This window comes from Bombina bombina, chromosome 9 (genome assembly GCF_027579735.1).
Source record: "Bombina bombina isolate aBomBom1 chromosome 9, aBomBom1.pri, whole genome shotgun sequence".
Taxonomy (NCBI): domain Eukaryota; kingdom Metazoa; phylum Chordata; class Amphibia; order Anura; family Bombinatoridae; genus Bombina; species Bombina bombina.
In genome coordinates this window covers 230710456-230737688 of record NC_069507.1, presented here as the reverse complement: position 1 = coordinate 230737688, position 27233 = coordinate 230710456, and the positions used below count along the sequence as shown (strand labels likewise).

General features: G+C 40.0%; 1 protein-coding gene across 1 annotated transcript in view; it reads left to right on the top strand.

Moving 5' to 3' along the window:
- Positions 1-27233, top strand: part of LOC128640514 (pancreatic triacylglycerol lipase-like) — a 134528-nt gene that overhangs the window by 103372 nt on the left and 3923 nt on the right. Inside the window, exons 8-10 of the mRNA XM_053692990.1 lie at positions 1042-1160; positions 2439-2559; positions 25966-26077. Coding sequence (XP_053548965.1) covers positions 1042-1160; positions 2439-2559; positions 25966-26077 — 352 coding nt within the window. The remainder of the gene's footprint in view (positions 1-1041; positions 1161-2438; positions 2560-25965; positions 26078-27233) is intronic.

The following is a 27233-nucleotide window of genomic DNA, read 5'->3' as shown; positions in this document are numbered from 1 at the left end:
TAATACTACTACTGCTAGCAATTATAATAATATTAATAATAATAATGATTACAATATTAATAGTAATAATAATAATGATAATAATAATAATAATAATAACAATATTAATAGTAATGATAATAATAATAATAACAATATTAATATTAATAATAATAATGGTAATAATAATAATAATAATAATAATAACAATAATAACAATATTAATAGTAATACGGCCACATTATATAAAATTAAATATTATTATATCATTTTTATTTTTGATGCATTTTTTTATTTGTAAAATTGAATTTGAAATTTTAATATTTTTTTATAAAATAAATTAGAAGACAAAAAACATGTAAATAAAAAAATATATAGGGACATGTTCCAAATTCAAGGCCATATCAATCCAACAGGAAACCTAGATTTTTTAACAATTACTTACAACTTTAAATTGTAAAATTCACCGAACTGAGCAACACTAGTAATATTCCAATCCCCCATTAACATTTTTCTCTTCAGCTTTCATATGGTTTTTTATAATTATCTAATTTTGGCCTGTTTTGCATGTTATATCAGATTTTTATACTGTTTTTTTTTTAAATGTTGTTTCTGCACATGCTCAATTTACATTTTAATAAATGATGATTTCTTACTTGATAAAAAAAAAAATAAGATTTTTAGTTTACAGCACATTTTGTATACCCCTATCATTTTACCCAGCGCTATGGAATTTGGCGGCGCTATACAAATAAATGTACACGATTATAATATGATCATTAGAGTGTTCACATATGATTAAACCTAGGTGTGTGAACATTTAGAAAGTATGTAAAATTAAACGAAAGTATCAATTATGCATACTTGTTAACCAACGTACATGTAAGATATGTATTCTGGATTTACTATGCCATGTGAACAGCTAAACTAATTAGAACAGTCAGACTTGTAAGGGATTGGAACAGCATTAAAAAGAAAAAAAATTGGTTTGAATTAACCTTATTATTTAATGTATGTTTTTCCATGTACTAGTAGTTTCATAATTATTTGCCTTTTTCTCAGGAACCAGAGACTTTGTTGCATGCAATCACCTTCGAAGCTACAAGTACTATACAGATAGTATCCTAAATCGTGATGGATTTGTTGGTTTTCCTACATCTTCATACAGTAATTTTAAGTCGGTAAGTTTGCAGTGTTGCTGTATTCCTTATTTGCAGAGTTTTAAACAACATACAGCTATAACAAGCCGTTTCCTCAGACATCTGTCTTGTCTCAGAAAGCACAAGCTTTTAAATATCTTACAACCAATCAGATTAAAACATCTGTACACACACCCCTTAGTAAGTGTTGTATCCAATTCAGCTTGATTATTAAGTAACATACAACCTTTGTATCATTATATAAATATATCAAGGTCATTTTTATACAGTTTTTTATTCAGAAAACACTATAGGGCCAAATTATCACGCTCCGAATGGAGCTTTATGCCCCTGTTTCCGCACGAACCTTCAGGCTCGCCGGAAGCGGCAGTTATGAAGCAGCATCTTAAGACCGCTGCTACATAACGGGTCCTCTTGCTCTGAGGCTGCGGATATCAATTTTCCCAATCCTATACGATCGGGTTGATTGACACCTCCTGCTAGCGGCCGATTGGCTGCAAATCTACAGGGGCAGCATTGCACAAGCAGTTTGCAAAACTGGGGAATGGGTAATAAAAGGATTATCTATATTTTAAACAATAGACATTTTCAAGTAGACTGTCCCTTTAATATCTCCAGACACATCTATCAAATTATCTATTAATTATTCACTGTTCATGGTATATATTTTATAAATGCACTTACATTTTTATGAAATACTAATGAGATATACGAGCAAGAGAAGACTTCTTAAAGATAATGATAAGGTGTAATTACAACAAGATGCATAATACAAAAATGTACAATAAATAAATAAATACAAATAAAAGTGACACTGACAGCACATTTTGCCTTTTACAAATTAAAGGGATAGGGAACCCAACGTTTTTCTTTAATGGTTCAGATAAAGCATGCAATTTTAAACAACGTTCTACTTTACTTCTAATAAAATAATTATTCATTCTCTTGGCATCTATTGTTAAAAAGCGGGGATGTAAGCTCAGGAGCGTGCACATATCTGGAGCGCTATATGGCAACAGTTTTGCGAGAATGTTATCCATTTGGAAGAGCACTAGAGGGCTGCACTATTTCATGCCATGTAGCGCACCAGATGCCTACCTAGGTATCTCTTTAATAACCATGGAATTTAAGCAAATTTGATAATAGAAGTAAATTAAAAAAAATAAAAAAATTAATGCTCTGTAGGAATCACAGAAAAATCTTTGGGTTTCATATCCCTTTAAAGACCAAATCTTTAAAGGGATATGAACTTTCCTGTCTTCTATCCTAAATTAAACGTATCTCTCCTCTTCTCCATAGGGCTCAGGATTTCCGTGCCCCAGTGGTGGGTGTCCTATCATGGGCCACTATGCTGATACTGGTATCACATCAAGCAGTCAGAAATTATATTTAAACACAGGAGATGCAACAAACTTTTCACGTAAGTTTTCTTTGTCACATATTAATATGCTAAACTTTGTATATGGAGAATGTTTTTGTAAGTGTTATATGATTTATATATTTCTAAAGAAGGTTAAAAACAGTAATTAAAGGGAGTCGTTTTCAAATTTATAGGGTCAGATTATGAGTGTTGCGCTAACAGTTGCGTGTTTGCTCACGTCAGAAGTAGCGAGTGTATTACAAGTTGAAAGTAAACAGAATCACTTAAAGGGCCACTCAATCAAAATTAAACTTTCATTATTCAGATAGAGCATGCGATTTTAAACAACTTTCTAATTTACTTGCAGTAACAAAATGTGCACAGTCTTTTTATATTTAAACTTTTTGAGTCACCAGCTCCTACTGAGCATGTGCAAGAATAAGTGTGTATGCATTTGTGAATGGCTGATTGCTGTCACATGGTACGTGTATGCATTTGTGATTGGCTAATGGCTGTCACATGGTACAGGGGGAGTGGAAAAAGACATAACTTTTAAAATTGTCAGAAAAAAAATCTACTACTCATTTGAAGTTCATATTAAGTGCTATTGCATTGTCTTGTTATCTTGCATTTGTTGATTATGCAAATCTACAGTGTTGACTGGTCCTTTAAGCTCAATTGAAGGTAATGTTTGGATAAAAAGTTGAACAAAAGTTTAAAAAACATCAAAATTACATTTACAAGTACAGTTACACTCCTAATAACATAATCTAATAAAAAGTATTAAAAAATTGCAGTTAAATGTTATAAGGGCTCATAGATATGAGATCTCAGGTGTTAGGGAAAAAAAAGGGCAGGCAAAGGGCTTTAACATAAAGATACATACATGCGGACTTCCGGTGGGCGGGCAAGAAGTAAGCAGCTCACTTCAGAGCTCCGCTACCACATAGGGGCTTTCTGAAATAAAAAGAGACTTTACCCACTACAATCAAGACCCGAGCATACTAGTCATTGGCAGGATCGTGCCTAGACGTTTCTTTGGCTGGAGAACCACATCTCTCCCCCACGGAAGACCAACCTGTTCATCGAGTGAGGAGCGGAGGTGCATGTAGCCGGCGGCCATATTGGCGCGCAAACAGGGAGCAAACATCTCTGGCAGAGCACAGAGACCTGAGGTCGCAACAAGAGGCAGTGGTGACCGGAGGGGACAAAGGACCGGAATAGCTGCACTGCATTGGCGGCCTGCCCTGATTACCCTGACTTCCCGCCACCCGGCATAAGTGAGGAGGCGAACGCTTTGACCTGGATCACACCACCCGGGAACTCGCACCACTAGCAGCCCACGATCTGAGCATCTCACAGGTAACAGCTGACTTACCTAGCAGTGGACCGGATCTATTTGGGTGCAGCCGACAGCCGCTGTGGGGAGGTGGACGGATCAACCAAGGCACATTGCCAATACTGGCCGCATCATTACCGGAGGAGCCCTGACCCCTACAGCGCCATTTTGAATAGCAGGGATCCCCCTGCCACTACCATCAGGGCATAGCGCAGCAACTCCTGCAGGCCGGGGTGAAAGGAGGTGGATGCTGGAGGCTGTGTGAAAAGACCTGACACCTGTGAAGCAGCTGGGACGCAACAGAGCTGGTAAGACACTCAACATCTAGCCCCAGTGCCACACCACGCACACCTAACTCACACAGGCCTGAATCTAGTCACTGGGACACACTGCTGTTTATGTTACAACCTGACCTCTTGTGAGTCTAGTGGTGTGGGGCACAGTTGGATCAGACTCTGCTGTGGACTGCCTTATTGAGATCTAATACAGGGGGGCCCTGAGAGGAGAGACCTGTAGCTGGTAGGAGCAAAGAAAAATAACTCCATGCAGAGACTCATGTTATGTTTGCTTGACCTAGCAGCTCCCTCATACAGTATTCTGCTCCACTAATAAGCATTGACTCAGTCACACTCAGAGTGCTGCAATTAGGAGAGACCTGTAGCTAGAAGGAGCAAAGAAAAATAACTCCATGCAGAGACTCATGTTATATTTGCTTGACCTAGCAGCTCCCTCATACAGTATTCTGTTCCACTAATAAGCATTGACTCAGTCACACTCAGAGTGCTGCAATTACTCCTGATACTTCATGATATGCAGCAAAAATTATTATGAGTATATGTAATATCTGACCTTGACTGTGCCTGTGAATATTACACTGATATCTGTAAGATCAACATTCTGTGGAAACCTTTATATTGTATTTGGGTTATGTATTTATATCAGTGTTGTTTATGAAGTGCTGCAGTGTATGATTTTGAATTTTTTTTTTTTTTTTTTCCCTACTTAGACACATGCACCACACATACCTCTCTCCTTTATATGGATAAATTCTTAGAACCATTAAAAATGTCTAGCAGAGGCAAGACAGGCGACAAGAAACAGAAAAATGCAGAGAACACATCTGCCCTCACACCTAAGCAGGCTGACACTTTACCTGAAATTACTGTACCGCACACCATAGTACAGCAACTTACTTCACTCTTCATACCCAAAATGGACAACATTCAAAGAGGGGTAGATACCTTGGCAGGAGAGGTCAAGCAGATAACAGCTAGATTTAATGAAGTAGAAGAGAGAGTTTCAGAGTTAGAGGACTTTAATGTCTCGCACACTAGGAAAGTAGAGGACCTAACGTAGAGGACCTAACGCACCAGAACCAAATCCTATTCCAACGCCTGGAAGATTTAGAAAACAGGTCCAGGCGGAATAATGTCCGCCTTCTAGGCCTACCTGAAACTATTAAGCCCTCTGACATATTACACTTCATTGAACATGATCTGGCTTCTCTGTTAGGGATTGCTACAGGCACCATGAGAGGCAGCGTCGAAAGGGCGCACAGAGTAGGCCCAGAGAGACAAAACCCTAGAGAGGGCCAGCCCCCCAGACAAATAATGATAACATTTTTGCACTTTCAGATAAAGGTACAAGTACTGCGAGCGTATCGTAGACTCCCCTCCTTGATGTTTGAAAATTCTAAACTCCTGCTTTTTCAGGATTACTCTGCTGAGTTGATGCGGAAAAGGAGGGAATTCTCTACGTTATGCTCTTCCCTAAACAGGGAAGGCCGGAAAGTATACCTATTATACCCGGCGAGACTGAAACTAATCACAGACAATGGCCCTAGGTTCTTTGATTCGCCCGCGGAGGCACAGGCCTTCCTGGGGGAGAATCTGAGGCAACCTGGTAACTCCCGCAGGGGCGCTATGCAGGTAGACCCTGATTGAGAGATGGTGTAAATTGGTGGGAGATAGAATGCTTGGTTACAGTATTAATGGGTTATTTCACAACTGTTATATGCTTCACTTATGTTATGTTGCGTGCTGCCCTGGGCGACACTCGGACTCAAACGGAGATAGCACTAACCGAAAAGAACTCACTCCCTAGTGTTGTCTTGGTGTCGCCTCCACGGCAATACACTGCTACTGGAAACAAGCAGGAAAAAAGAGTTTTGAATGTTGCTTATTGTGGGGAATATTCACCAGGACTGACAATTTGTTCTATTTATCTCTTGTTATTGCTTTGTTCATATGCTGCTATTTTTAGCAACTCAACTTGCTGCGGGAAATGGTGGGCTACAGTCCCTGGAGGCTGTATATTTCTTTCTCTTAACTTGCATTTTTTTTACCTGCTATTGTTGTTATATTTGTATGCTGTGGTTTCTAATACTTTTTCTTACCATGGGGAATGGCAGGCCACGGTCCTGGGAGACTGTGCTTTCTCTTTTTTTTTTTTTTTTCAATCTGTTTTTTTCTTTTTTTGCCTTTTCAATTTTTTTATCACGGATTCGCTGGAAATCCGCGAAATCTCAAACCTGTACTATAGACCATTGGACCAGTGATGCACTGCATCAACATCCTTTAAAATTAATTAATTAAAATTCTTTTTTCTTTTTTTTTTCAACCTCTGGATGGATTTAATTCACCAATGGCTAGAATAGTGCAGACAATCCTCCCCGCTGATGGGGCAAATGCTGGTTTCACAGATATAATTTTTTTTTTTTTTTTTCCCCTTGGGCCCTCTCCCCCCCGTGCTTGGCAGACACAATTCCGAAAACACGGGACGCAAAAGGGAGCCATAGATGGTAGTTAAGTTTATATCCTGGAATGTGGGTGGGATACACTCGCCCATTAAGAGAAAAACTATACTCATGCACTTACGTAGGATACACACTGATGTGGCTCTGCTGCAGGAGACACACCTGACCGATATGGAACATGAGAAGCTAAAAACGGACTGGGTAGGTAACATTGCCTATGTTTCACACACTAGCTCTAGTAGAGGACTGATCATCCTTTTTGGAAAAAAATCTAGCGTGGACATCCTCACAACCCACAAAGACCCAGAAGGTCGGTACCTAATAGTCCAAATTAAGCTGGGCATGCAGCGCTATACTTTGTGTAACTTGTATGCCCCCAACCAAAAAAGCGCAGGATTTTGGACCCAACTAACTAGGGTACTAACGCCATACTTAGACACTAAGATCATACTGGGGGGGGACTTTAACCTTGCACCTGATCAAATATGTGATAGGATGCGAGCCCCGGATTTCCCTCCTGAAAGTGCTCGGCCTAAATACCTGGGGCGATTTGAGAAGAAGATTTTCTCTAACCTAGAAAAAGAGCTGGGGTTGTGTGATATTTGGAGACTACGACACCCAGAGGGCAGAGACTACTCCTGTATCTCTAAAGCCAAGGCTTCCTTGTCAAGGATAGACCTTTTTATGATATCTGAATCGGTTATCTCGCAGGTCCAACAGGCCAAGATACACGATATCCTAGTATCTGATCATGCACCGGTTGAGCTTGCACTCTGCACCCGCAGGGGTCCTGCCAATAGAAACACACTGAGATTTCCAAACTATTTAATAAACTCGGTGCCTTTCAGACAGTTCTTGGTACACTCCTGGAATGACTTCTACACTGACAACCTGGCTCATGCTGACAATCCCCAACTTATGTGGGAAACAGCTAAGGTGGTGCTGACAGGTAATATCATCTCATATCTGGCTGACCTTCGGCGTAAAACCCAGCTCCGATATATTACACTGGAAAAAAATCTGGTTTTGGCCTATAGTAGCTACTGCAAAACCAAAACTAGAGAGCTGTATGACGAGTACGTCGCCGCTAAAGAAAGTTTGGACACATTTGTGTCTCAACAGGCAGCGGCAGGGTTGATCAAAACCGCAACCAAATTTTATAGATTTGGAAATCGATCTGGGAAGCTATTGGCCTCTCTAACCAAAGCTCGCACAGCAAAAAAGGATATAGCCTCCTTGCGGTATAGAGGAAGGGTGCACACTACACCCATTGACATTGCTAGGGGTTTTGCAGAATATTATACAGAGCTATACACAAAGCAACCGGGGTGCATGCCCGAGGTGCAGAACTCCTTCTGGTCTACTGTGAACCTTCCGCAGCTTAATCAAGACCAGACAGATCAGTTGAACTCCCCCATTACGGCGGAGGAAGTCGATAGAGCAATAAAAGGTATGGCTCTAGGTAAGACATCAGGACCGGATGGTCTACCGGTGGAATTCTACCGGTTATTACAACCTAATATAGCAGCAACTCTACTGGGAATGTTCAATGGATACTTCCAGAATGAATTTCTACCCTTGCCGACTTTTTCGGCGGCGCATATTACGCTCATCCCGAAGCCGGGAAAGGACCACTCTCTGCCTGAATCGTATCGACCCATCTCGCTACTGAACGCTGACTATAAGATATTTATGGCAGTGTTGGCAGCCCGATTAAAGATCCTATTACCATCCCTTCTGCACCCAGACCAAACCGGTTTTGTATACCAACGATCATCGGTGGTTAACTTGCGAAGGGTCTTGCAGGTCATTGATTTTTGCTGGAGGAGAAGTGAGGGTCGGTATCGGGATGATGTCTCGGAGGCCTTCCTGCTATCTTTAGATGCAGAGAAGGCCTTCGATAGAGTTGAGTGGGAACATTTGAACAACACCTTAACGCGCTACAATGTGGTGGGAAACTTTGCACAGACGATTCGGAACATATACTCAAGGCCAGTGGCCAGAATTCTGACTAATGGTCTGTTCTCCCCAGACATTGTCTTACAGCGAGGCACGAGACAGGGGTGCCCCTTGTCCCCTCTGCTTTTCGACTTGGCATTGGAGCCTCTTGCTATTAAGTTACGGCAGAGCTTCCCGGGCGTCAAAGTGCACGACAGGCCACAGCAGTTAGCCCTGTATGCCGAAGACATGCTGCTATTTGTTGAGGACCCGGCCGAGCATGTCCCTACAATCCTTCGGATCATTCAAAACTTCGGTAGCTTTTCCGGCTATAAGATCAACACAGGAAAATCGGAAATACTGTGGCTTAACAAGCACTCAGCCAGCAGAGGGACCTACCCCTTTACGGAAGTTGGGAACGGATTAACCTATCTAGGAATCCAACTGCATAGAAACCCACACCACTTATATGATTTAAACTTTTCAAGTCATTGTGTCAACCTATGTAAACAATTACAGCAGTGGAGCTCACTGCCATTATCAATCATGGGACGAATCAGTCTCGTTAAAATGGTCACGCTGCCGAGGCTGCTCTACCCCATGCTTATGCTGCCTTTCCTACTGAACAAGAGAGATCTGAACTCCTTGAATATGGCAGTCAAAAAATTTGTGTGGAAAGAGGGAAAACCTTGCATAGCTGCTGCACACCTGCAGCAAACGTACAACTCTGGGGGCCTAGGCCTACCAAATTTTAGAATTTATAACTGGGCGGCCCTGATCAGGGTGGTCCTTGACTGGCAGCTGGATACTTCCCACTTCTGTGATAGTGCATTAGAAAATGCTACACTGAAGCCTATAGACCTAGCATACCTGCCTCATCTAAAGGCAGTTGACACACCCCCACACATCAAGTCCTCTATCCTCTATAAGGGACCACTGGCAGCCTGGCGTATGGCTCATAGATACTTGGGGTCCCGATCCCCCTCCGCCAAACTATTGCCCATAGTGGGCAACCTTGACTTCCCAGCGGGCACAGATACCCTGCCCTTCCGTCAGTGGAGGGATAGGGGAATAAAGACAATTGGAGATCTATTGAATCCCCTAACACACTCGGTTAAGACCTTTGCGGACTTGAGAATGAGTTATGATATCCCCAACACGCAATTCTATGCCTATCTCCAAATACGCCATTATATTGACGATCTTAAACAAACAGATACGCACTTCTGGAGCACTCCGGTCTTTGCTATTACACAAACTTTATTTAAATTGGGAAATTTCTCGATGTCTAGTATATACAAGACACTGATGCATAAGTCAATGATTGCCTGCCAGAGCACCACCCTAGATAAGTGGAAGGCAAGGGGAGTGAATGATATTACCAACATAGACATCCAGAAAAGTCTGGAGCTAACTAAGAAGGCAACACTTAGCATGCCCCTACGGGAATCGCAAATCAGAATGTTACATTTCGACTACATTACTCCCAACAGGTTCTCCAAACGAACCCACACATGCCAAACAGATGTGGCAAGTGTGGAGCCGCGGCTCCAGATGTCCCACACTATTTTTATTTCTGCCCTCCGGTGAGACAATTTTGGGCCAGATTGCAATATTGGCTTAAAATATTATTAGATATCTCAGTTGATCTACAACTAGATCAGATATGCTTTTTTAGATGGCGTAATACTCCTCACAAATACCACACACTGCTGACATTGACGACGCTGCTAGCCAGGCACTGCATACTATGCTTATGGACAGTCAAAAAGCCACCAACTATGGGGCAATTTAAACGCAAACTATTTAAACATTTATTCATAGAGCAGTTTGACGTCAGATTGGACACAGACCATAGACTAAGACCCTTTTTAACAAAATGGGGACCCTTTCTGAAAAAACAGACTCCCACGATACAAAGACAGATACTCGGCCCGTTCTCCCAGACGGAAACTTTCCTAGAGGCATCCCTAAGAGGAGAATGGACAGCACTATATGATAAAGACGCGGCAACAGTGGATGACAGACAGGGGGAGATCCTAATTTCACAAATATTATAGACCGGAAAACTAAGACCTAAGCCGGGGGACGGGTGGGGAGAGGGAGACCCTCAGAAAGTATATATATATATTTTTATATAGTTTTTTTTTTTTTTTTTTTTTCTTTTTCTTTCCCCATCTCTGGGGAGCCCTGCCAAACCCCAAGGTACACTTAGAATCACCCACGGGTGAGGTTATATGTTAAGGTAATGTGCTAAGTTATAAATGTATAAAAAAAAAAAAAAAAAAAATGAGAGAGTTGAGAGAGAAGGGAACGACAAAACTCTGATAACTATCAACATCTAAACTCCATGCAGAAATAAGCTACAAGAAACTTAAATATAATACTGTCAAATTAAGGATACCAACGATTGTGTGATGCATCTGATATGTTATTTGTATATCTATTGCCAAACTGTAACTGTTTCTGACCTCCTTTTCTCTCTTCAATAAAAAGAATTTAAAAAAAAAAAAAAAAGATACATACATATACATGTCTAAATATGTATATGTTATGTATGTACAGTAAATATGTCTATATGTGAATACATTTGTATTTATGTATTTATATGTGTATATATGTATTTACAGACATATGTATATACACATAGAAACACAAAAATACATATGTACACATATATAGACATATATATATATATATATATATATATATATATATATATATATATATATATATATATATATATATAAGTGCATTGGAGCCCTTTGGAGTCAAGTAGAGGAAAACATGCTAAAACATATGTATGCAATATTCATCTATAAAAAATGTTTTAACTATGTATGTTACTGTAAATATGTCATGTTCCAATGTTCTGCACATAGCAGATATGCTCTAAGTATTTATGAATAGATATTTATATATATTTGTATATATCTATACCTATATATAATCATGTATATATATAGATAGATAGATAGATAGATAGATAGATAGATAGATAGATATTATACCAAAATTCCAATCAGAAATATGTATTTATGAATAAATGGAACATATTCTTTTATTTGAAGAACATTGGCATGTGAAATATTCATATTTTCATGTTGGGCTAGCGCACATGAAAATATAAGTTTGGGTAAATAACGCGCCAGTAGTTTGGTTTTTTTTATCCATTGACTTCTATGGGGCAATAGATTAACACTCACATGATATTGTTAAGCTTTTTGGATGCATCGGGTTACACACAAGCGATAACTTTTTACTTTCAAATTGTAATACGTATGCTACTCGACACATGAAAAAAACCTTAGTTCTAGCGCAGTTAGCATGTGAGCGGGAACTATAAATAGCGCTTCACTTGTAATCTACAGGGTGCAAACCAACCAGAATTTCCAAATGTCTCTGCTAAAATATAGGGTAACTTGTCAGGTTCATTTAATTTGATGATGCCACATGAAAATAAATAATGTAATTATTATAGCGTATTTAGCGCACAAATTCCAGACTACACATAGGGGTAGATTTATCAAATGTTGGGCGGACATGATCTGCTGTAGCGAATCCTGTCTGCCCGATATCGATAAATGCTGACAGCACTGTCAGCATTTATCATTGCACAAGCATTTATGGTGAAATGCTTGTGCAATGCCACCCCCTGTACATTCTTACGACCGCTGCTTCTTAACTTAGGTTTCATGCAGACCTGAAACTTCGGGAGTAGATTGCAGCATTCGCTGCTTGATAAATTTACCCCATAGAATGCATATTTAAACAAAGAAGCATGTACAATATACATGTTACTTCCAAAGGTTACCCAGAATAAACAATTCAACCAAGTGATCCTCAGAGGTTTACACACAAAGACTTTTAGGTAGTAAGTAACAGTATTAGATGCCACAGGGCTGAAAACATTTTACGTCTTAAGTCTTACGACCGTTTCTTCTTAACTTAAGTTTCAGGCAGACCTGAAACTTCGGGGATTAGATTTATTTAAATAATATTTAAGTTAGGGGGGTGTTCGGGTTAGGGTTAGACGTAGATTTAGGGGTTAATACATTTAATATAGTGGCGGCGACGTTGGGGGTGGCAGATTAGGGATTAATAAATGTAGGTAGGTGTCGGTGATGTTAGGGACGGCAGATTAGGGGTTAATAATATTTAACTAGTGTTTGCGAGGCGGGAGTGAGGCGGTTTAGGGGTTAATACATTTATTGAAGTGGCGGTAATGTCCAGTTCGGCAGATTAGGGGATATTATTTTTATAGCATCCGCTGCTTGATACATCTACCCCCATTGGGTGAGCCAATAACACAAGGCATATTTGTGCAGCCACCAATCTGCAGGATACTAAGACAACACTACAAATTAGATAATAATTTAAAATCACATGCTGAATCATGAAAGAAAAAAAATTGGGTTTTATGCCCCTTTAAGTCAGGCTGTAAAATGAAGCATCTTTCTAGACTGTGCCAGGAGGTTCTTGGATATGCAGCAGAAAATACAAATCCTAAGAAGACACTTATCCCTAACATTAAAATAGGATATGAGGAAAAAGTAACTACGTCCTATAAGGAAACTAGTAATATGGAAGAAGCAACAGTGGAGACTGACTGCAAGCACCTAACTAATTTTATTTATTATCTATTGACTTTCATTTTAGCCAATTAGTGCAGTGTCTGCCACAATCCACGGGCGTGCTCACAATGTTATCTATAGGGTTTACCTGAACTAGCTCTCCCCTGTTGTGAAAAGCAAATACAAAAGCATGTGATTAGAGGTGGCCTTTAAAGGGACAGTCAAGTCTAAAAAAAACTTTCATGATTTAAATAGGGTATGCAATTTTAAACAACTTCCAATTTACTTTTATCACCAATTTTGCTTTGTTCTCTTGGTATTCTTAGTTGAAAACTAAAACTAGGAGGTTCATATGCTAATTTCTTAGACCTTGAAGACTGCCTCTAATCTGAATAAATTTTGACCACTAGAGGGCATTAGTTCACATGTTTCATATAGATAACATTGAGCTCATGCACGTAAACTGACCTAGGACTGAGCACTGATTGGCTAAACTGCATGTCTGTCAAAAGAACTGAAATAAGGGGGCAGTCAGCAGAAGCTTAGATACAAGATAATTACAGAGGTAAAAAGTATATTAATATAACTGTGTTGGTTGTGCAAAACTGGGGAATGGGTAATAAAGGGATTATCTTTCTTTTTAAACAACAAAAATTCTGGTGTTGACTGTCCCTTTAAGGGCTTAGAAATTATCATATGAACCTTCCTAGGTTTAGCTTTCAGCTAAGAATACCAAGAAAACAAAGCAAAATTGGTGATAAAAGTAAATTGGAAAGTTGTTTAAAATTACATGCCCTATTTGAAACATGAAAGTTTTTTCTGGACTTGACTGTCCCTTTAAGCTGATTTCTGTAAGGTGGAATTGTGTTTAAAATTATTTGGATTGTAATAGAAAGTACAGCAACAGCTACCAGAATGGAGAAAGGTGTAAATCACAAAATACCCAACCCACATTGACAGCACCCAACACCAAGTGCTGAAAATCACCTTACTAATTTGTTTCCCAGTGATTTCACATTTCTTATGACCCTGGGCCAAAGCCACCATGGAAGGATGAGTTATAATAAAACCAAGCAGTTTTCAACAATGTACAAAAAATATCATGATGCGAGGGTTTGACTATTGCATTACGGCAGCAACTAACAAATGTACAAGGAGTCTAGTCAATGATAGTCTAACTCAGTATTTAATAAGAGCATACTTTGTCATGAATATTTTCATTTCAATGATACTCTATTTATAAGAGACTCATCATTAAAAATTAACCTCCACTCAGTAACACAACCCTTGATAAAATATGTACAAAATACTTAATAAGTCTCAGCACTTAGTTTCTGTAAAGATTGTTGCAACTACATATTCCAAATGAGGAAATCATATGGGTAGAGTTTTTAGGGACTTACTTATTGTTCAAGTATTTGTACCTTATAGGGATAAGGGCAGATGTAATGTAGGTTGCTAGAAGTAACATACGCCTAGATTTAGAGTTCTGCGTTAGCCGTCAAAACCAGCGTTAGGGGGTCCTAACGCTGGTTTTTACCGCCCACTGGTATTTAGATTCAGTCATTAAAGGGTCTAACGCTCACTTTCCAGCCGCGACTTTTCGATACCGCAGATCCCCTTACGCCAATTGCGTATCCTATCTTTTCAATGGGATCTTTCTAACGCTGGTATTTAGAGTCTTGGCTGAAGTGAGCGTTAGAAATCTAACGACCAAACTCCAGCCGCAGAAAAAAGTCAGGAGTTAAGAGCTTTATGGGCTAACGCCGGTTCATAAAGCTCTTAACTACTGTGCTCTAAAGTACACTAACACCCATAAACTACCTATGTACCCCTAAACCGAGGTCCCCCCACATCGCCGCCACTCTAATAATTTTTTTAGCCCCTAATCTGCCGACCGCACACCGCCGCAACCTACATTATCCCTATGTACCCCTAATCTGCTGCCCCTAACACCGCCGACCCCTATATTTTATTTATTAACCCCTAATCTGCCGCCTCACACTACACTATCAATACATTAATTAAATAAAATACCTACAATTATCTACAATTAAACCTAACACTACACTATAAATAAATGAATTAAATACAATACCTACAAATAAATACAATTAAACTAACTAAAGTACACAAAATAAAAAAAGAACTAAGTTACAAAAAATAAAAAATATTTACAAATATATTAAAAATATTACAACAATTTTAAGCTAATTACATCTACTCTAAGCCCCCTAATAAAATAACAAAGCCCCCAAAATAAAAAAATGCCCTACCCTATTCTAAAATTAAAATTGAAAAGCTCTTTTACCTTACCAGCCCTTAAAAGGGCCTTTTGCAGGGCATGCCCCAAAGAAAACAGCTCTTTTGCCTGTAAAAATAAACACAATACCCCCCCCAACATTACAACCCACCACCCACATACCCCTAATCTAACCCAAACCCCCCTTAAATAAACCTAACACTAACCCCCTGAAGATCTTCCTACCTTATCTTCACCACGCCGGGTATCACCGATCGGTCCAGGCTCCGATGTCTTGATCCAAGCCCAAGCGGGGGCTGAAGACGTCCATCCTCCGGCTGAAGTCTTGATCCAAGCGGCGGTTGAAGAAGTCCATCATCGGGCAGAAGTCTTCATCCTATCCGGGCAGAAGAGGAGATCCGGACCGGTAGACATCTTCATCCAAGTGGCATCTTCTATCTTCTTCCATCCGATGACGAGCGGCTCCATCTTCAAGACCTCCGGCGCGGATCCATCCTCTTCTTCCGACGTCCAAAAACAGAATGAAGGTTCCTTTAAGGGACGTCATCCAAGATGGCGTCCCTCGAATTCCGATTGGCTGATAGGATTCTATCAGCCAATCAGAATTAAGGTAGGAAAATTCTGATTGGCTGATGGAATCAGCCAATCAGATTCAAGTTCAATCCGATTGGCTGATTGGATCAGCCAATCAGATTGAGCTCGCATCCTATTGGCTGATCGGAACAGCCAATAGAATGCGAGCTCAATCTGATTGGCTGATTGGATCAGCCAATCGGATTGAACTTGAATCTGATTGGCTGATTCCATCAGTCAATCAGAATTTTCCTACCTTAATTCCGATTGGCTGATAGAATCCTATCAGCCAATCGGAATTCGAGGGACGCCATCTTGGATGACGTCCCTTAAAGGAACCTTCATTCTGTTTTAGGACGTCGGAAGAAGAGGATGATCCGCGCCGGAGGTCTTGAAGATGGAGCCGCTCGTCATTGGATTGAAGAAGATAGAAGATGCCGCTTGGATGAAGATGTCTACCGGTCCGGATCTCCTCTTCTGCCCGGATAGGATGAAGACTTCTGCCCGATGATGGACTTCTTCAACCGCCGCTTGGATCAAGACTTCAGCCGGATGATGGACGTCTTCAGCCCCCGCTTGGGCTTGGATCAAGACATCGGAGCCTGGACTGATCAGTGATACCCAGCGTGGTGAAGATAAGGTAGGAAGATCTTCAGGGGCTTAGTGTTAGGTCTATTTAAGGGGGGTTTGGGTTAGATTAGGGGTATGTGGGTGGTGGGTTGTAATGTTGGGGGGGGTATTGTGTTTATTTTTACAGGCAAAAGAGCTGTTTTCTTTGGGGCATGCCCCGCAAAAGGCCCTTTTAAGGGCTGGTAAGGTAAAAGAGCTTTTCAATTTTAATTTTAGAATAGGGTAGGGCATTTTTTTATTTTGGGGGGCTTTGTTATTTTATTAGGGGGCTTAGAGTAGGTGTAATTAGCTTAAAATTGTTGTAATATTTTTAATATGTTTGTAAATATTTTTTTTATTTTTTTGTAACTTAGTTCTTTTATTATTTTTTGTACTTTAGTTAGTTTATTTAATTGTATTTATTTGTAGGTATTGTATTTAATTAATTTATTGATAGTGTAGTGTTAGGTTTAATTGTAGATAATTGTAGGTATTGTATTTAATTAATTTATTGATAGTGTAGTGTTAGGTTTAATTGTAGATAATTGTAGGTATTTTATTTAATTAATTTATTGATAGTGTAGTGTTAGGTTTAATTGTAACTTAGGTTAGGATTTATTTTACAGGTAATTTGTAATTATTTTAACTAGGTAACTATTAAATAGTTATTAACTATTTAATAGCTATTGTACCTGGTTAAAATAATTACAAAGTTGCCTGTAAAATAAATATTAATCCTAAAATAGCTACAATATAATTATAATTTATTTTGTAGCTATAGTAGGGTTTATTTTACAGGTAAGTATTTAGCTTTAAATAGGATTAATTTATTTAATAAGAGTTAATTTATTTCGTTAGATTTAAATTATATTTAACTTAGGGGGGTGTTAGTGTTAGACTTAGCTTTAGGGGTTAATACATTTATTAAAGTAGCGGTGAGGTCTGGTCGGCAGATTAGGGGTTAATACTTGAAGTTAGGTGTCGGCGATGTTAGGGAGGGCAGATTAGGGGCTAATACTATTTATTATAGGGTTATTGAGGCGGGAGTGAGGCGGATTAGGGGTTAATAACTTTATTATAGTAGCGGTGAGGTCCGGTCGGCAGATTAGGGGTTAATTATTGTAGGTAGCTGGCGGCGATGTTGTGGGGGGCAGATTAGGGGTTAATAAATATAATATAGGGGTCGGCGGTGTTAGGGGCAGCAGATTAGGGGTACATAGGTATAATGTAGGTTGCGGCGGTGTACGGAGCGGCAGATTAGGGGTTAAAAAAATATGCAGGTGTCAGCGATAGCGGGGGTGGCAGATTAGGGGTTAATAAGTGTAAGGTTAGGGGTGTTTAGACTCTGAGTTCATGTTAGCGTGTTAGGTGCAGACTTAGAAACTGTTTCCCCATAGGAAACAATGGGGCCGCGTTAGGAGCTGAACGCTGCTTTTTTGCAGGTGTTAGGTTTTTTTTTCAGCTCAAACTGCCCCATTGTTTCCTATGGGGGAATCGTGCACGAGCACGTTTTTGAAGCTGGCCGCGTCCGTAAGCACCGCTGGTATTTAGAGTTGCAGTGGCGGTAAATTATGCTCTACGCTCCCTTTTTGGAGCCTAACGCAGCCCTTCTGTGAACTCTAAATACCAGCAGTATTTAAAAGGTGCAGGGAAAAAAAAGCACGCATAGCTAACGCACCCCTTCTAACGCAAAACTCCAAATCTAGGCGTATGTATCCTAACCCAATGGAGAATGCAACGTCCACAGAGTAGACAAATAAATATCTGGGATGGATCATTTTTTTCAATAATTCCAGGAAGATTATGTCAGAAAACCAACCTCACAAAAGTATTTCAATTGTCTCATAGTGGAATCCACTGTGGACTCTAAAACAAAAACCCTATTAATTAAAGGTACAATCTTATTAGTGTTATTGTTTAAAAAGATACATAATACCTTTATTACCCATTCCCTAGTTTTGCACGACCATCACTGTTATAGTAAAGGGACACTCAAGCAGGGGTGGACTGACAAGTTGGGCAATGCGGCCCTTGTCCTAGGGCCCGGCATCATAGAGGGCTCCCCGTCACTGCAGACAGATTCATGCAGCATTAATTAAAGGGCCACTGTAAGTAAATATTATCTATGCCTGTTACTAACTAACTACCCCAAATACGCTTTTTATCAATAGCATTTCATTAACATATCTCTACCGTATATCAGAAATCTTGTCTGCAAATTTAATTGTTTTCCAAACCCACTCTGTGGGTATCCTTTGCTCTGTATCAATCCGTTTACAATACCTTGGTTTCAAAATGGCGCTTTACACACAAAGTTATTGGTTTAAGTATTTTGAACACTCAGTGCTGAAAATAGTGGACAGGATAACGTGACATCATCGGCGAATAAAAGATATAACTTTTAGAACTTTATGAAACTTCGTTTTGGAGAAAATATAGGTCAGTAGGTTTTAATTAATGTTTATTAACTTTAATATGATAGTTGTTTAGCTTAAAAATTATAACAGAAAGTAATCCTTTAAGGAAATTAAAAAATATACATTTTTATTATGGCTGGCTTGGCTGCAACTTTCTGGGTTAGGTGCTCAAGTTTTTGCGGTAAAGGGCTGGGGGTGTGAGCGGTGTACTGTGTCACTGTGGACAGTGTAAGCAGGAAGTAAGTGCTGGCCTGGCCTGGCCTGGCCTGGCCTGGCAGGCAGAGGCAGCTGATACAGTGGCAGTGCAGCACCTGCAATATGTGGCTCCACATATTAATACCTCCAGGCTAGCTCCAGGCTACAGCTCCACCCACAGCACCCAGTTTTGACTGCGCAGCACGCAGTCTACTGAAATCAGAGGTGGCAGGATAGCGTGTGGTCACCTGGTGAGGCAGAAGCAGCAGCATCATCTGCATCTCTGACTCCCAGACAACTCCCAAATAGGTAAGTATTCAGTGCTGTGCTTGTTATTTCAATTTTATAGTACATTTTTAGGGGTGGGTGAAGTGGAAAATAAGGGGCCCAGGGAAAAAAAGTTGCATTTACAACTCACTGCTGGCTCAATAAGGAAAACATTCATCCTCTTTAGTAATCCCAGTTTGCATTTTGTGCGCCTAATATATAATACTTCCAGCCACAAATCTGCATTTTAAATCAGCCGGTATGCGCAGTAAACTTAGCACAACCGACTTACAGGCCTTTGGGTGGGTCAAGCAGTGCACGAGTTTGTGTGGTCCAGTGTAGAGATGCTAAAGTGTGCACTGTAGTGCCGCAAAAATGGTGGGTGCAGTGAACCCAGTTAGGTGAGAGCGATCTTAAGCAGCACATGTGCCCTGTGTGCTCTTTCTAAAAGCCTGCACTACTCAGTGAGTAACACAGCTTGGGCTTTTACAGAGAAGACAGGGCACGTGCTGCTTGAGGTCACTCTTCTCTAACTCAGTGCAGTAAGTAGCGCTCCTTTACACCATCACTTCCATTGGAGTTCCTACAAGGTGAGGCTAGAGAAGGGGACCTTGTGCCGTATGCTGCCTCACTCAGTATAGCCCAGGGAAAATAAATAAAACAATTAAAAGGGCACGATGTAGCAGATGTAGCCATGCAGTTACTTATGGTTATAGCTGATGTTTATACTGGAAATCTTTCCTATCTCACACACGAGTGCCCGGCTCTCAGCTCTGAATTCAGTGGGGAGTGTGAAAGGTCTAAATAATAAGTTCAGCTGGCGGCCTTATGCCCTCCCTTTCTTGCTGTGGCTTTTACTACCTTAGACATCGGAACCTTCACTAAAACAAATTCTGTGGCAGACAGTGCTGTGTCTTTAGTCCCCCCCTACTGACATTGCACAGGATTCAGGTTCAGATAAGTGTGCAAAATTGGTGATTGTGTTGCTGCTCTGTTTCAAACGTTTGCATTTTAGATGATTTTTTTATTTGTTTTTTTACTTCACTTAACTATTTCACAATTAACCCCATGGACATGCTGTAAATCAGAGTCCCTACCTAAACCTTTTTTTTCTTGTGCTATATTATTTCCCTTTAACTCCTACATGGAAAGCAGCATATGATAAAACTCTTCTGGATTTGCCCCAATGTGTGTGTCTGTGTGTAGTCACTGAGCAGTTTGATTCGTGTGTGTGTATATATATATATAAAAAAATCTGATAGATGTATGAGCTGTATATATAGTTGTTCACTGTTCATTTCAACTTTGTCTGAGGAAGGGGTGAATACCTCGAAACATCATGCGAGTAAAACACTTTTTGTTTTCAAAACCAGAGAGTGCTATTTAATGGTTTTCTGATAAATAACGGAGAGTACTGGTCCTTTGAATAGCTTTATATATATATATATATATATGTGTGTGTGTGTAGACTGTGGGGAATGCAAGTGCTAACTGATTGCAGAGGTAAGCTAGCACACAATTTATAATATTGTATATTTTTAACATAACATTTTAAGGGAGTAAAGATGCCATACTGTGCTCTTGCATTGTTTTATCTTTACGGAGGTTTTAGCCATTGTTCGGAGAAGAATAAATGTAATTGTGTGTATTTTAATTATCCAAACAAGAAGCAACAAGCCAGCCAACAATTGTTTTGTATTATTTATTATTGTGCATTCTGGTGTTTATAACTGTTACTGTGTCATAAAAAAGTTTTTTGATTAGAGTGTTTGTTTACAATCTATATATAGGTTTGCAAAAACAATTTTATTTTTAAGTTGGTACTACATTTTGATATTTTTTATGATGCACAAAATGCCTGCTCTCTAAAATTAATGTACACACCTTCCATGCAGTCATTGAGTGCCAGTGATGTCACATTTAAAAGGACAGTAAACACATAAATGTCTTGTAAATACAATGGGGCATATGTATCAAGCTCCGTATGGAGCTTGATGCACCGTGTTTCTGGCGACCCTGCAGGCTCACCAGAAACAGCAGTTATGAAGCAGCGGTCACAAAGACCACTGCTCCATAACCTGTCCGCCTGCTCTGAGCAGGCGGACAGACATCGCCGGTAATCAACCCGATCGAGTAAGATCGGGTTGATTGACACCTCCCTGCTGGCGGACGATTGGCCGCGAGTCTGCAGGGGGCGGGGTTGCACCAGCAGCTCTTGTGAGCTGCTAGTGCAATGCTGAATGCGGCGAGCGTATTGCTTGCCGTATTCAGCGAGGTCTGGCGGACCTGATCCGCAGTGTCAGATCAGGTCCGCCAGACCTTAATAACTATGGGCCAATGTGTTAAAGGGACATTCCAGTCAAAATTAAAATGGATGCATTTTCAGTTTTGAATAGAAGAATTTTTGTAATATACATGTATTATCAAAAATGCTTCTAATAAAAGCTATAGCTGTTTCAAGTGTATTTAAGTATGCAGCGTGCACCAGCATTTTAAACACAACACTTGCTAAGAGAGCCTAAGGTGCTTGTACCATCTGGTAATGACTCAATTTGTTAATTGCTGACATGATACATGAAGTCCCACTGGTGCTCTGAGCAACTGCAGTATTTATTGGGGCAATAGGGTGGATGACGGGCAGAGGAGTTAAGTAGGTCTAGCAAAAGGGGGGGTGGGGGGGCCCCACCACACTTTTGCCCCGAGGTCCTGGTTGGTCTCAGTCCGCCCCTGCACTTAACTCAAAATTAAACTTTCATGATTCCGATAGAGCAGCAATTTCAAACAACTTTCCAATTTACTTCCATTAACAAATTGTGCACAGTCTTTTTATATTTAAACTTCTTTAGTCACCAGCTCCTACTGAGTAGTGATGTCGCCAATTGTTAGCCGGCGAATAGTTCCCGGCGAACATAGCATGTTCGCGTTTGCGTCGGCGGCGAACATATGCGATGCTCGATCCGCCCCCTATTCGTCATCATTGAGTAAACTTTGACCCTGTACCTCACAGTCAGCAGACACATTACAGCCAATCAGCAGCAGACCCTTCCTCCCAGACCCTCCCACCTCCTGGACAGCATCCATTTTAGATTCATTTGGAAGCTGCATTCTTAGTGAGAGGAAGGACAGTGTAGCTGCTGCTGATTTAATAGGGAAATCGATAGCTAGGCTAGTGTATTCAGTGTCCACTACATCCTGAAGGACTTATCTGATCTCTGCTGTAAGGACAGCACCCCAAAAAGCCCATTTTAGGGCTAGAACATCAGTCTGCTTTTTTTTTTTTTGTCCTGTGTAATCTAATTGCAGTTGCCTGTCTGCCAGCGTGTGTGTCAGGCTCACAGCGTATACTGTGCCCACTTGCCCAGTGCCACCACTCATATCTGGTGTAACAGTAGTGTACATTTAAAAAATGGTGAAATGGCGGCATGAAATATACCAAAATGGGCCTATACCAATACTTTGGGTTGTCTACTACACTACACTTAAGCTAAAATTAACTCTACAAGCTCCCTACATGCTCCCTAATTAACCATATAAGTCTGCTATTTCTGAACAAAGGGGATCCCAGAGAAGCATTTACAACCATTTATGCCATAATTGCATAAGCTGTTTGTAAATAATTTCTGTGAGAAACCTAAAGTTTGTGAAAAAGTGAATATTTTTTTTTTATTTGATCGCATTTGGCGGTGAAATGGTGGCATGAAATATACCAAAATGGGCCGAGATCAATACTTTGGGTTGTCTACTACATTATACTAAAGCTAAAATTAACTCTACAAGCTGCCTACATGCTCCCTAATTAACCCCTTCACTGCTGGGCATAAAACACGTGTGGTGCGCAGTGGCATTTAGTAGCCTTCTAATTACCAAAAAGCAACGCCAAAGCCATATAAGTCTGCTATAATGGCATGTCTGGCACACAGTGTTGGGGCAATGGTCCATCTGACCACTGATACCTGGTCTGCAAAGCATGGTCAGGGCAGGTATATCACCTACACTGCGCACTGTAAAGCGGGCGTAACCTTTACACGTAACCCTTACACTACCTGATCGATACAACATCATATTTGATGTTTTAAAGCACATTATTCCAAACAATTTAGGAATGTTAGGTGATTTATGCCCTTTATGGATTAAAACCAGACTCTGCATCAACTATGTAATTTTCCATGGGAGTTTTGCCATGGATCCCCCTCCGGCATGCCACAGTCCAGGTGTTAGTCCCCTTGAAACAACTTTTCCATCACTATTGTGGCCAGAAAGAGTCCCTGTGGGTTTTAAAATTCGCCTGCCTATTGAAGTCTATGGTGGTTCGCCCGGTTCGCAAACTTTTGTGGAAGTTCGAGTTCTCCGTTCGCGAACCCAAATTTCATGTGCAGAATTGATAGACTATACACGTATATGCATTTGTAATTGGCTGATGGCTGTCACATGATACAGGGGGAGTGCAAATAGATATAATTTATAATTTGTCAGAAAAAAATCTACTACTCATTTAAAGTTCAGACTAAATGCTATGGCACTGTATTTGTATCATGCATTTGTAAATTATGCAAATCTACTGTATTTATTTGTCCTGTAATACTCTGTGATTACCTTGTATCTAAGTTTCTGCAGACTGCCCCCTTATCTCAGTTCTTAAGATAGACATGCATTTTAGACAATCAGTGCTGACTTATAAATGACTTCACAGAACTGAGCACAATGTTATACATATGGCACACGTGAACTGTCTAGCGGTGACAAACTATAAAAATGTACTGAGATAATAGGCAGCCTTCAACAGCTTAGAAATCAGTTCATGAGCCTACCTAGGGTTAGCTTTCAACAAAGAATACCAAGAGAACAAAGCAAATGTGATGATAAAAGTTGGAAAGTTGTTTAACATTGCATGCCCTATCTGAATCATGAAAGTTTAAAGGGATATTCCAGCGAAAATTGGAAACCACATGGGTGCATTTCAGTATTGAACAGAAGCAATTTTGTAATCTACATGCATTAGCAAATATGCTTCTAATAAAAGCTATAACTTTTTAAAAGTGTATTTTAGTATGCACCGTGCACCAGCATTTTAAACACAGCACTTGCTCAGAGAGCCTAAGGTGCTTGAAAGAAAGGAAACAGCACGGCTCCAAGGTAACCTCTAGGATCAGTGGTGAACTTACGAACAAACGTTTTTGAAAAGCCAGCTGAAGTCGAGAGGTGCACACCACAGAAAAGGACGAGTCAGTCCGGTGAGTCACAGAAGAGAAGAAGCAGCAGCACACTTGGTCTTTCAAACAAAAATCGGAAATGTATTCCAGGATTGCAGTTGTTAGACAGACATACTAACACGAGGAAGCAGAAAGGGGGTGTGTCCTTACGCGTTTCATGCCGTGCGGCACTTAGTCATAAGATGTAGCCAAAGGTGCTTGTACCATCTGGTAAAGACTCAATTTGTTAATTGCTGACATGATACAAGCCCCACTGATGATCTGAGCAGCTGTATTTTTTAAAATGTGAGTGCACTGAGAATATCTAGTTATGCTTCACATGCACGTGAATGTGATTTTTGCAAATACATGTTTATTGCAAATATGTTTCTATTCAAAGATGTAATAAATCTATGTGCATTTAAATTTTGACTGGAATGTCCCTTTAATTTTGACTTGACTGTCTCTTTAATTTGTTGTGAGCACTAGTTAATTATGCTTCATCCAACATCCAGCCTATGGGGCCTATTTAACAAAGGTTTGTCGGACCTGATCTGACACTGCGGATCAGATCCGACAGATCTCGCTGAATGCGGAGAGCAATACGCTCTCCGTATTCAGTATTGCACCAGCAGCTCTTATGAGTTGATGGTGCAACGCCGCCCCCTGCAGATTCTCGGCTGCCAGCAGGAGGTGTCAATCAACCCGATCGTCCTAGATCGGGTTGAATTGCGGTGATGTCTGTCCGCCTGCTCAGAGAAGGCGGACAGGTTATGGAGCAGCGGTCTTCATAACTGGTGTTTCTGGCGAGCCTGAAGGCTCGCCAGAAACACGGGGCATCAAGCACCATACGGAGCTTGCTAGATATGCCCCTATGTATACTCGAGTCGACGTTGAATTATGGACTAGGACCTTTTTCATTGGTGATTTCCATCCTTTAATCTCCAATCATTTTGTATTTTTTGACTTCTCAACAATTTATCCTGGGTAGTTAGATGAAGGCTCTGAAAAGGCTTCATATTTGGTGTATTGCAAGAAATGCAGGCTTGCTGTCTGCTGATCATTATGCCTGACGCAAGAGGACAAAATAATTTGGTTTAAAAAGAGTATTTCAAACCTTCCATGGTTAGTTGGTCATTTTAAAGGTATTTATACTAAAACAAAACTGCTATGTCTTGGTGTGACAGTTTATCTACTGTTAAGATATCAGTATAAAGCTTGTATTACTAGTTATCCTATAAAACCCTACATACATATGATCTTTTTAAGCATTTCAATATATTTCAGTTATGGTTTTCTAACCACAAAAATATGTTTTAAATTATGTTTTATTTTTTCACTTTTCAGGTTGGAGATACAAGGTATCTGTTGAGATTTCTGGTCTATTAAACATCCAGGCATATTTCACTGTTGCTCTATATGGGACAAAAGGAAACACTCGGCAATATGAAATTTACAAGTAGGTGAAACCAAGTGTACAGGGAATATCTATAGAGCTTTTCTTTTATAACATTTTAAACTTAAAAGAGCTCATGAAATCTACATAAAAGCAGTGTCACTATTGCTGACATTTTGCCAGATGTTCCTCAAAAAAGATAAGCTATTTTTTGTTAAAGTTCTTAAGTATAAGTATTCCAGTTAATAAGGTAACAGTGTAATTATTATTTTTTTGGGTTATTTGTGCTGCCGTTTGTCAGTGCTAAACATTCTGTGCATATTTTCTTCTCATGTTAATAACCACCCCCCCTTTCTTTTCACTTTTATATACCGCAAAACCTGTACATGTATCAAATAATAAATCATCCAAATGTTTATTTTTGATTGTAGGGAAGTGTTTAGGTGGTTAAACATATTAATTATTCAGGGCTTTGGGGCCGATTCATCAAGCTCCGTATGGTGGTGTATGCATCTGCCTTCAGGCTCTCTGGAAACAGGAGTTAAGAAGCAGCGGCCTCAAGACTTCGTCTGCTACCTCTGAGGCGGCGGACAGAAATCAGTCCAATCGCATACAATTGGGTTGATTAACACCCCCTGCTAGCGGCCACAATGGCCGCAAATCTGCAGGGGCGGCATTGCACAAGCATTTCTTGTGAAATGCTTGTGCAATGATAAATGCAGACAGTGTATGCTGTCAGCATTTATCGATGTTTGGCAGACATGATTGCTACAGCGGATCATGTCCATCCGCACATTGATAATTCGGCCTCTTGATGCTCAAAACCTATCCTCTCAGTTGAGATGATCTAAAATGATCCTCTAGACTGTGAGATCACTAGTGAGATTTTCCTCCAAGGGGAGTTCCCTGCATTTCTGTATGTAAAGGAGAAACAAGCCCAGTGCACTGCATGACATCTAAGTTTTGCTGCATTTACACTTTGTGCTTTCTATTTTACATCATTGTATACTTCCGATTAACTTTTATTTCACTTAAACTGTGCACTTTCTCTTTATTATTTTTCATACAGCAGTGTATTTAGGATCATGATTTTACAAATTCTAATTACTGGTCATTTAAATGAAATAATACTGAAAGGACCAATCTAAAATGTATAGTAATATTAAATACAAAACACAAAATGTAAGTGTAACAAAATTCTCATTTCATGCAGTGCTAT